This window comes from Pseudorasbora parva, chromosome 22 (assembly GCF_024679245.1).
Source record: "Pseudorasbora parva isolate DD20220531a chromosome 22, ASM2467924v1, whole genome shotgun sequence".
NCBI classification, from domain to species: Eukaryota; Metazoa; Chordata; class Actinopteri; order Cypriniformes; family Gobionidae; genus Pseudorasbora; species Pseudorasbora parva.
This window is the reverse complement of record NC_090193.1, coordinates 40,531,334-40,543,833: the sequence shown is the minus strand read 5'-3', so window position 1 is coordinate 40,543,833 and position 12,500 is coordinate 40,531,334. Positions and strand designations below refer to the sequence as shown.

At 41.1% G+C, this 12,500-nt stretch overlaps 1 protein-coding gene across 1 annotated transcript in view; it reads left to right on the top strand.

Moving 5' to 3' along the window:
• The first annotated feature begins 10,001 nt into the window (after window positions 1-10,001).
• Window positions 10,002-12,500, top strand: part of LOC137058303 (myeloid-associated differentiation marker-like protein 2) — a 3,128-nt gene continuing 629 nt past the window's right edge. The window contains exon 1 of the mRNA XM_067431539.1: window positions 10,002-12,500. This exon is cut by the window's right edge and continues 629 nt beyond it. Within this exon, the coding sequence (XP_067287640.1) occupies window positions 10,170-11,102 (933 nt within the window). The 5' untranslated portion in view covers window positions 10,002-10,169 and the 3' untranslated portion in view covers window positions 11,103-12,500.

Below are 12,500 nucleotides of genomic sequence, written 5' to 3'. Positions count from 1 at the left end.
CCTTTGGCATGTCACTCAACATTGAGCTCAGGTGCTCCAGTTTCCACTGATTATCCTTGAGATGTTCCTAGAGCTTGGCTGGAGTCATCCTGTGGTCAATTCAGCCAGGGACATGATTTGGAAAGGCACACACCTGTCTATATAAGGTCCCACAGTTAACAGTGCATGACAGAGCACAAACCCGGCCATGACTCTCAGACCCTTTGGTCTGATGAAACAAAGATAGAACTTCAAAGCCCCGTTTGCACCGAAATTACCCGGACAATTTGTCCCAGGAACTTATTTCTGAGGACCTGCTGCTGTCTGCGTTTACATCGCGGTCTAAAGTACCGTGAAGATTAGTCCGGTGACGTAGGACTGCGTGAGTCTTTAAAGTTCACACTGGATTTCGTCCTACGCTAGCCCGGAGAACCCCCGGAGAACCCTCCGAGAAGCTATTGTTTAGGGCTAGTAGTTGGCGGATTTTGTTGTAAAAACTTGGCAACCCTGTCTGCACACGCGCTGGAATAAACGATCTTAGCTGGTGTTGTAAAAAAATAAAATAATTTATTGATACACAGAGTACTTACCCAACATGATCATCATCTTTGAGAGAAATTGTGAAGGTGATGCAGATACGAACAAGCTCTTCGTTTAAGATTTGAGTAAATATAATCCAAGCCCCTTTGATGACGTGATGATTACGGTACTGTTGAATAATGTTGAAATAAAATACTGTGTGGCCTCAACCAATCAGCATGTTCAGCACCCAAATCCCACCCCTGAAAGTTCCTGAACTTTGAAAAAGTGCTACCTCGCAAATAGGGCCATTTGGGGGGGAAATCTTTACCTGGAACTTTATTTAGACTCCGGTTCCTGCAGTCGAAACACACTGAGTACCACGCCAAAGTCCCTAGTTGCTGGGGAAAGTTCCTGCTGTGGAAACGCGGCTCATGTCTGGAGGAAACCAGGCACCGCTCATCACCTGGCCAATCGCATCCCTACAGTGAAGCATGGTGGTGGCAGCATCATGCTGTGGGGTTGTTTTTTTTAGTGGCAGGAACTGGGAGAATAGTCAGGATCGAGGGAAAGATGAATCCTTGATGAAAACCTGCTCTAGAGCGCTCTGGACCTCAGGCTGGGGTGAAGGTTCATCTTCCTACAGGACAACGAATGCACACAGCCAAGATAACACAGGAGTGGCTACGGGACGACTCTGGGAATGTCCTCGAGTGGCCCAGACTTGAACCCGATTGGTCATCTCTGGAGAGATCTGAAAAAGGCTGTGCACCGACGCTCCTCATCCAACCTGATGGAGCTTGAAAGGTTCTGCAAAGAAGAATAAGTCCAAAACCCTCAAAACACCCCCCTAGACAAGAATTCGGCCACCCGATGGAGAAATCACATTGGGCTACTTTAGTTACATCATAGCTCATAAACCCCGTCCTCTCCATGTAATGTAATGGCACATGAGACACACTATAAACAATCAAATTACACTTCAAATTAATTTTTTCAAATTAATTTTTTCATTTTAGGTAGTTTTTATCATGCTGATGTATGTTCAAGTGTTTTTTTTTGTTTTTTTTTAAACCAGTTTGGTTTTAGTTATTTGATGCTATAAAAACAGTGGATGTGACATCATGATCGATTGACAGTGTGATCGTCAATGAGCGAAGTGGTCAATGAGGCACTAACGGACACTGTATAGCAATGTAAATGTTTATTAGGGTTGTCAATGCGTGGCTTGTGGCACTACATTTACTGTCAGGGAGTGATTTTGCACGATCAGAAAGAAGCGTGGAAAAACACTTGCGATAATGGTTTCCACAGATCCGTGTTTCTGTCGTTTTCAAAAAGTTTGCATTTCCAGGCACCCAAAACGCCTTTGTCACGCAAAAACAAAAACTAAGCACAAACCGTATAAAAGTTACGTTTTTAGTTGAAAGCGGTGTTGTGGATCGTTTACAAATGAACATTTGCAGTGGTTTCGTACGAGATGGTTTGATTTAAACGGTCCTGCTGCCCTAAAGGAACTCCAAAGTGTCCGGAAGAGAGGCTGTGGCGCGCATGGCCCTGGTCATGTCCCCGGTTAATGAGCTCCAGCTGCGGCGGCTCTTTGAAATCGAAGCCGCGGTTTGACGTAGGCGGCTGGCGGAGCACCTGCTGAAGGTTTGGAGGAGCCGCGCTGGTCAACAACTAGTACTTTAACCCGCAAAGCACAGCGTTTTCTTCCTCATCCTGTTCAAAGGTAAAAGGGATCTGCACTACACTCGAGGTGGACTTTAAAAACGGCCCTGATGTGCATCACGTTTGAATGAACGTTGAATTTCTTTGTGCTGCTGAACACAAAAGAATATATTTTAAAGCATATGGGGAACTAAAGAGTTGATGGACCCCATTGACTTGATGTGAATTACTATGAAGTCCAAGTGCATGGTTCTCGTCATTCTTCAAAATATGTTCTCTTGTATTCAGCAGAAGAATGAAATTCATACAGATTTGGAACAACTGGAGGGTGAGTAAATCAAAAATGATGACAGAATTTTCATGTTGTGATGAACCGTGCCGTCCCTTTAAAGGCACAATATGTAATTTTTTTGTCTCTTATTCAAAACAAAGACGTGTCTTGACTCATGATTGGGCGGAGCTTTCTACCACGAGCCCTTCCTTGTGTGTGTGTCCCTGCGTCCCAATTCGCATACTATCCATCCTAAATAGTATACGAAAATAGAATTAGTATGTCCCAAATCGTAGTATGTTGAAAAGAGTATTCCAAAGATTCCCGGATGGTTTACTATTTCCGGTCCGAATTCACAGTATGGATCGATGGGCACTCTAACGGCTGATATTACCCACAACCCATTGCGAATTGGACGAGGATTCGATTAGAACTACAAACGCGGATAAAAAGCGTTAAAAAACTACAAACATGACGGATGTGCGAGTTCGATGGTTAAGTAGAGAAGTTTAGATAAAGGGGTTTGAGTGACCCTATCAATATTTAACCTGACAAAAATATATTTATTCAGTGTTGTCCACATTATATTTCACCTGCAGCAGCATTGAGAACTTTTGTAATGACATTTTTGGCCATTAACTTTTAAATGCATCATTATATTCAAACTGCAAACACACGAGGAGAGTCTGCATTAAAGACACACACATGGCAGATCAACGAGCGGATACATTTCTCTCCGATACGGTAGGAGATTAATCTGAATGTGGAGGATTTGAACTGTGACGAATCTGACGATGATTGACAGGGCAGATAAACGGTGACGGGATGCACGTAACTAAGCGACAGAGTCTGTTAAAGATGGCGAAGTAGTCCCGAAGCTAGCATACTCTTCTGCTACACACTCAAAAGTATATACTTTTTCTTCACAAAAAGAGTACATACTTTTAGGACGTAGTATAAGTAGGCGAATTGGGACGCAGCATGTGTGTGTGTGTGTCGCCTATCAGTGACATCATCCCCGCGTTCCCCTCCGGTGTTATTGTGTAGTAACCATGGCAACACTATCGCCGCTTTAATATCTGATGTGTTTTATTAGACACTGTTTGGATCATTGATGGACAGAAACTAATGATTGTTCTCCAGCTCAACACAGTTAGTCTTATTGTTTAAATCTGCTGTTGTTGATTTACCGCACAGAGCGCCGTGTTTTACCGCCTAATATGATCTCGCTCACTGCAGTGTCAACAAGAGGCTCATAGTAGCGCCGAGAGTAGCATTACAACGTTACACACACACACACACGAGTGGAAGAAGCGGAAGCGCCCACGGCAGAATAAAAGCTCCGCCCACTCAAGAGTCAAGACACGCCTCTATGCTGAGTAAGAGATGGAAAATTACATACTGTGCCTTTAATATGAAATCAAAATATAATCTAATTTAAAAACTAATAGCATATCAATTACGCAGTAGTAAAAGGTACTCTTACAAAAACAAATCAAACTACATAAAACTGAATGCAACTGCTGTTTTATGTTTTACTTCTCACTATAATATTCCCAATCATTAGAGGTTATAATAAAAGCTTATGGATTTGTATATGTATCTATTTATTTGGATGGGACAAAGCATATTAATGAACGTATAATATAAATTGACATAAATACACCGAATTTAGCACAAAGCTAATTTCCATTCGTAGTCCCAGACATGGATGATAAACAAAAAAAAAAAAGAATAGACGAAGAATAAACATGATACCAAACAGATATATAAAAATAAAAAGTGTCCATGCCTAGATAAAATACTTATCATGATTGTTAAAAAAATGATTCCTATGTAAAGACATCCTAAAATGCTTATTATAGGTGTACCTATTTTGTTAAAGTGCCAGTGCATAGTTCTTACTTAATGATCACATTTTTGGTTAGTATTTAGCCATCTTTAAAGCAGTTTCTTAAACAAAATATAAGTGTGGCTTCCTCCGATGACCGTTAGTAAGGTGTTCCAATTCATAAACCCTTTAATAGAAAGGACATTCTGTGCAAAAGCAGACTATCTGCACAGTCCCCGCGTACAGCTGACCTATTGGTTAGGCTAGCACTCATTCACACCACTTTAGTCGTTTTAAAACAATCATTGGGGGAAAATAATGAGCTCTGTCTCATCTAAAGAACAGGATTGTGTGTTTCTGATTCAGTTTCAGGTTGTGTTCATGGATGAACGGTTGTTGGTCCCTCTAGTGGTCTTCTTAGGCCCCGTTCACACCGCAAGTCTTAATGCGCAATTCTGATTTTTTACTCAGATCTGATTTTTTGCTTGGCTGTTCACATTACCTTTTAAAATGTGGCTTATATCTGATTCCAGTGTGAACTGTTTGAGGCTTCAAACTAACCTGCGTGTGCAAAAGAACAATATCAATGACATCAGACGCAGCGCGCTGCTGCACTAAAGCTCGGAGGTTATAGAGGAAGTAAGCATTTTCACATTTATTTAAACATATTTGTGTAATGGAAGCCATAACAGTAATGAGCAGGTGCTGAAGGGGAGAAGAAGGAAAAGAAAGAGAGCAAAATTGGATATTTTGGCCTTTTGTCACCTTCCTTTGGCACTGAAGCCACCTTTTTCTGTCCCTGTTCTTCCATTTCGTGTGCTTTCAAAAACGGAGCGGTTACGGTAGGATCCTTCAAGCGTAGCTTTAATTAAAGTATCTCCCCATATGCTTATTAGGTCTAACACCTCCCTCTCCCTCCACTGACTCGCTCCATCGCTGTTCTCCATATCTAGTCAACTTCTTAATGTTACTGTCTGTGTCTGTTGTGTTTAGGGCGAACTCGCCGGTGCATCATTGTGACAAATGTCGACATAGATTGACGTAAAAGTCACATCAAATCCACCTTGTGTGTTCACACTGCGGCCGCATTGAAAAAATCAGATCTGGGCTAGATTTGAGTGTTCACACTACCTCTGAAGAGGTCTGACCTGGTCACTTGACCCCAAAAAAATCCGATTTGGGCCACTTTTGCCTGCAGTGTGGAGGGGGCCTTAAAGGGTTAGTTCACCCAAAAATGAAAATGATTTCATTAATTACTCCCCCTCATGTCGTTGGACACCTGTAACACCTTCGTTCATCTTCAGAACACAAATGAAGATATTTTAGTGTAAAGCTGAGAAAGGCTTCAGATAGGCCTCCATTGGCATTCAGTCCATTCCCACTGACCCACTCACAAGACCCATAAAGGCCCTAAAGACTTCGTTACAAAGTCCATCTCACTACAGCGGCTGGACAATAATATTACAATGCGACGAAAATAGTCATTGTGCGCACAAAAAACAAATTAACGATATAATCCACCAAATTATTGACGTGAACTCGACGCATGCGTGAGAATATGACGCAGCTCCACCGTTCGAATCATAGCGAATACACGACCCGGAAGAGGAGGAGCGCCGCTATCGCCTGAGTTCACGTCCGAGACCGACACGGAAGACAATATCTTGGCAGATAAAGTCAATATTTTGATTTTTTTTGCACACAAAAACTGTTCTCGCCGCTTGGTACAATGATTGTCCAGCCGCTGTAGTGAGATGGACTTTGTAACGACGTCTTTAGTGCCTTTATGGGTCTTGTGAGTGGGAATGGACTGAATGCCAATGGAGGCCTTTCTGAAGCCTTTCTCAGCTTTCAACAAAAATATCTTTATTTGTGTTCTGAAGATGAACGAAGGTGTTACAGGTGTCCAACGACATGAGGGAGAGTCATTAATGAAATCATTTTCATTTTTGGGTGAACTAACCCTTTAACCCTTTAAGCTCTTTTCCACTGGCGTAGTTTAGGTCATGTGTTTTGGGGCCCCGGCTCTTCAAAGCTCAGTTGCTGATACATCTGTCAATCATCTCAGCGGGCCCCAGATGGCAGTACAGACCCACAAACCAATGAGAGGAGTCAGCCTGCACCAGTGTGTGAGAACAGCAGGTGGCGCTGTTGGTAAAAATATCTTTATACAGTCAAACTGTTACTAAGACCAGGGTTATAATTGTTAACTGGAGTCTACAACTAAAAAACTCTCTTTAAAATAAACTTTAAAGGGATAGTTCACCCAAAAACTAAAATTCTGTCATCATTTACTCACCCTCATGTTGTTCCAGACCTGTGTGAGTTTCTTTCTTCTGCTGAAGACAAAAGATGATGTTTTGAAGAATGTTTGTAACACAGCAGAGAGAGCAACCATTGACTACCATAGTAGGGGGAAATACTGTGGCAGTGAATGGTTGATCTCTCTGCTTTGTTACAAACATTCTTCAAAACATCATCTTTTGTCTTCAGCAGAAGAAAGAAACTCACACAGGTCTGGAACAGCCGTAAAAAAATATGGACGACGCGACATCATCCGATTTGAAGCTTTCAGGCGTCCTGCATGTTGGGACCGAGTCTGCGTGGTAAAAAGCAGGAAGTAGAGCAGGAAGTACAGCTGCGATATCAAAAGCCCGCCCACACTCTCACAGATGCAGAACAATTCATTATGTTCATGTGAAATAAACAGTTATGGAAATGTAGAAATTAAAGCTAAAGTTCCAATCTGCTCACAAAAATCCCGAAAAAGTCCGTTAGCCTCAGTGACCTCACTCAAAGAAGACGTCGATCTCAGCTGTCAATCATGACGTCACACACCCGTTTTTATAGCATAACTAAAACTAAACTTATTTAAAAACGAACACTTGAAATGAAATCATTGTGATGATAACTGTCTTCAGTGACATAAACTAACTTTGGGGAAAAAATATTTGAAGTGTAATTTGATTGTTTAGTTTGCCTCGCGTCCGTTAGAAAACACAGAGGAGCGGCTATACTGGGACCGGCCACCGGGGGGCGATAGATTTGGAACAACATGAGGGTGAGGAAACGATGACAGAATTTTCATTTTTGGGTGAACTATCCCTTTAACTGGAATAAAATAAAATATAAAAAATTATACTAAATATAATAAACATTTTATTTCAGCAAGTTGCCAAGAGACATTACTAATTTTTATTTATTTTTACTTGTACTAAAATAACCAAAACTAAGTGAATAAAAAAATAATAAGACTTTATAGATTTTTTTTAAAGCTACACTGTGTAACTTTTTTAGTTTATTCTTCGCTAAAAACACACACACACACACACACACACACACACACACACACACTGCCCCTAAACCTACCCATCACACACACACACACTGCCCCTAAACCTACCCGTCACACACACACACACACACACACTGCCCCTAAACCTACCCATCACACACACACACACACACACTGCCCCTAAACCTACCCATCACACACACACACACACACACACTGCCCCTAAACCTACCCATCACACACACACACACACACACACTGTCCCTAAACCTACCCATCACAGGAAACATTCTGCATTTTTACTTTCTCAAAAAAACATCATTTAGTATGTTTTTAAAGCCATAAACCACATAAACAGGCTCACACACACACACATACCTAACGTGAATGATTTGTGACATAAATATATAATTTAAATAGATTTTACACACTAATTGCAATATCGTATCGCATATCGAATATCGCGTTATTTAACAAGATCGCACAGCCCTTGCTGATTGCTGGAGAAAAATGTTATGAATGTTATTTGTGTTTCCCAGACCGAGTCCTTCCTCTCCGCCTTTAGCTCACACTGATCCCGGAAGATTCCCTTCAGAACCGGATACTCAGCAATCTGGGATATTTAACTTCATTCTTCAACTGCATGCTTGGAAACCCTGTGTGTGTGTGTGTGTGTGTGTGTGTGTGTGTGTGTGTGATGGGTAGGTTTAGGGGTAGGGGCAGTGTAGAGGCGGTAGGTAAAGTGTGTGTGTGTGTGTGTGTGTGTGTGTGTGTGTGTGTGTGTGTGTGTGTGTGTGTGTGTGTGTGTGTGTGTGTGTGTGTGTGTGTGTGTGTGTGTGTGTGAGATGGGTAGGTTTAGGGGTAGGGGCAGTGTAGAGGCGGTAGGTAAAGTGTGTGTGTGTGTGTGTGTGTGTGTGTGTGTGTGTGTGTGTGTGTGTGTGTGTGTGTGTGTGTGTGTGTGTGTGTGTGTGATGGGTAGGTTTAGGGGTAGGGGCAGTGTAGAGGCGGTAGGTAAAGTGTGTGTGTGTGTGTGTGTGTGTGTGTGTGTGTGTGTTTGTGTGTGTGTGTATTTATATATAGAATAACTGCGATTCCTTCACAGGTGCATCTGGACCCACATTCCAGCCTCCGGCCGCGCCCTCTCGGAGTGTAAATAAGTTCCTCTGGAGAGGCTCCGGCTGTCATCCGTCTGGAGCTGCTTCTGAAGGCTGCAGGGAAAGCGCGGATGTTTCTGACCGAGACGGTTTCGTTTTTGACAGATGGTGAGTCAGGCGCTCCAGAATAGAGTCAGAAATACTCTGAGCAGCCCTGAGGAGAGGCGGCCGATCGCTGAGCTCCGTTATCAGCAGATATCAGCAGAGCTTCAGGACGGAGCTACAAATACTCCACCATAACACGCTTTAAAACGCACCGGTCAAAAGTTTGGGGTCAGTACGAGTTTTGAGTTCCTTCTTTTATTCATCACGGACGCAATAAACTGACCAAGAGTAACATTATAATGTTATAAAAGATTCAAGAAACGCTGTTCTTTTATAACGTTCTATTCAAAAACATCTTGAATTCCACATTTTTGCGCTTTCATTTGTATTTTTAACATTATTTCTTAATGTTACACCTTTTTACCTACTTTATTTAGTAGGTTTTACTTTGTTCTTTTTAATATTATTAATTTTTTTACATTTTTATGATTTAATTTAACAGGTTATATTTAGATTTTTTTTTTATTTGACATATTTATAATTTAAATGTTTTATGGTTTAATTTAACAAATTAGATTTTGATTTGTTTTCAATCATTTATTTTTCAATTTAAAATTATTTTCTTATTTTACACATTTTAGTGTTATATATTATTTTAAAGATATTTTTAAATTATTAAAATTTAATTTTATTGTTTATTATTTAAATTTGTATATATTTTTATTAAGCGTTTGATTGAATATTTTTGAATAAGCATTTATTTTATTATTTGAATATAATTTATTACATTATGATTAATAATTTTTAGTGTTTGATTTTATTTAAAAAATTTTTTTTTATTATTTTAATTTTGTTTTTATGATTGAAATTTTTATACATTTTTATTAAGCGTTTATGATTGAATACTTTTTGAATGAGAAATAATTTTTTTATTTTAATATAATTTATTTTACATTATGATTAATAATATTTTGTTTAATTTCATTTTGAAAATATTTTTATAATTTAATATTTAATTTTAAAAAGCATACATTTTTTATTTTAAAGTTATTTTATAATTTTACATTTTTGATTATAATTTCTTGTGTTTGAATTCATTTAAAAAATATTTAAATTTTTAAATTTTATTTAGGAAGTTTAATTCTACATCTTTATGATTTAATACATATTTAGTGAGCATTTATTTTTATGATTTTAATAAATTCTTAGTAAGTGTATTATTTTGATTAATTATATGACGTTTTAACTTTGATAATAAGAAATCACAGGAATAAATGACACCTTAAAACATACCACACTAGAAAACATTTTTCTAAATAGCAATACTATTTAAAAATATTACGCTGTTCTGGAGAGACGTTTGACCCCAAACTCCTAAGCGCTAGTATAAGCGCCCGTCACGTCATGAGCGTCTCCGCGGGACATTATTTAAACCGCGCGGCCGTGTTTTCCCCGGTCGGAGCCGCCCGCGTGTGTCAGCTGACGCTGTGCTGCACCGTCGTCTCTCTGGTGATCCACGCCGCCGGTTACAGCGCCACCTACGGGACGTTCTGCATGGCGGTTTGGACGTCCTGCTTCTCCATCACAGCAGCCGTTTTCGTTCTGGACGTGACCCGCCTGCACGCGTGTCTCCCGGTGTCCTGGGAGAATCTGACCGTGACGTTTGCGTCCCTAGCCGTCCTGCTAACGCTAACCGCGTCCGTCGTCTATCCAGTGTACTTTGTGCGCGCCGACGACTGTCCGTATAATAACTGCGAGGTGAGAAACTTCCGTATCGCGGTGACCGTGTGCTCGTGGGCGGCGTGCGGCGCGTACGGGACGGAGGTTTTCCTGTCGCGGGCTACGCCGGGTCGCACCGGCGGCTACATGGCGACTCCGCCCGGCATCCTGAAGGTGGTGCAGATCTTCGTAGCATGCGTGATTTTCGTGACGCTCGCCAACGGGAGCGATTTCTCCCGCCACGGCGCGACCGTGTACTGCGTGGCGGTGTTCGGCGTGTGCTGCGCCGCCTCCGTCCTGCTGGTGGCGCTGACAGTGTCGGGCCGAGCCGCGGCGCTACGGCTGCCGTTCGAGCGCTGTGTGGCGGTGTTCACGCTAGTGGCGGTGCTGCTGTACTTCAGCGCCGCCGTGATCTGGCCCATCTTCTGCTTTGACAGGAAGTACGGCGCTCCGCTGCGGCCCCAGGGCTGCCCGGGCGGGAAGTGCTCGTGGGACGTGAAGCTCGCCGTCTCCGTGCTCGGCTTCATCAACCTCTCACTTTACACCGCAGACCTCGTCTATTCCCAGCGGAGCAGGCCGGAGGCGCTGCGGCCGCGGGTGTGGAACATCCCTTACTGAGTCAGGCACTGACACTATCAGATGAGAATCAAACCTGAACTGAATCAACCCTGAACTGAAACAACATTGAATCAACACTGACTGAACTGAATCAACCCTGAACTGAATCAACACTGACTGAACTGAATCAACATTAAATTGAATTGAATCAATAGTGACTGAACTGAATCAACACCGAACTGAATCAAACCCGAACTGAATTTAACACTGACTGAACTGAATCAATAGTGACTGAACTGAATCAAACCCGAACTGAATTTAACACTGACTGAACTGAATCAATAGTGACTGAACTGAATCAACCCTGAACTGAATCAACATTGAATCAACACTGACTGAACTGAATCAACACTGAACTGAATCAACACTGACTGAATTGAATCAACCCTGAACAGAATCAACATTGAATCAACACTGAACTGAATCAAACCTGAACTGAATAAACACTAACTGAACTGAATCAACCATGAACAGAATCAACATTGAATCAACCCTGACTGAACTGAATCAACTCTGACTGAACTGAATCAACCCTGACTGAACTGAATCAACCCTGAACTGAATCAACATTGAATGAACACTGAACTGAATCTGAATCAACGCTGAATTAACATTGAACTGAATCAACACTGAACTAAATCAACACTGAATCAACATTGAACTGAATCAACACTAAACGGAATTAACACTGATCTTAATCAACACTGAAAAGAATTAACACTGATCTGAATCAACATTGAACTGAATCAACACTGAACAGAATCAACACTGAACTAAATCAACCCTGAACTGAATCAACATTGAATGAACACTGAATCAACACTGAACTGAATCAACAATGATTGAACTGAATCAACAATGACTGAACTGAATCAACCCTCTGAATGAACACTGAATCAACACTGATCTGAATCAGCACTGATCTGAATCAACACTGAACTGAATCAACACTGAACAGAATTAACACTGATCTGAATCAACACTGAATCAACCCTGATCTGAATCAACACTGAACTGAATCAATACTGAACTGAATCAATACTGATCTGAATCAACACTGAACTGAATCAACACTGATCTGAATCAGCACTGAACTGAATCAACACTGAACTGAATCACCACTGAACTGAATCAGCACTGAACTGAATCAGCACTTATCTGAATCAACACTGAACTGAATCAACACTGAACTGAATCAGCACTGATCTGAATCAACACTGAACTGAATCAACACTGAACAGAATTAACACTGATCTGAATCAACACTGAATCAACACTAAACTGAATCAATACTGAACTGAATCAATACTGAACGGAATTAACACTAATCTGAATCAACACTGAACTGAATCAGCTCTGATCTGAATCAGTTCTGAACTAAATCAACACTGAACTGAA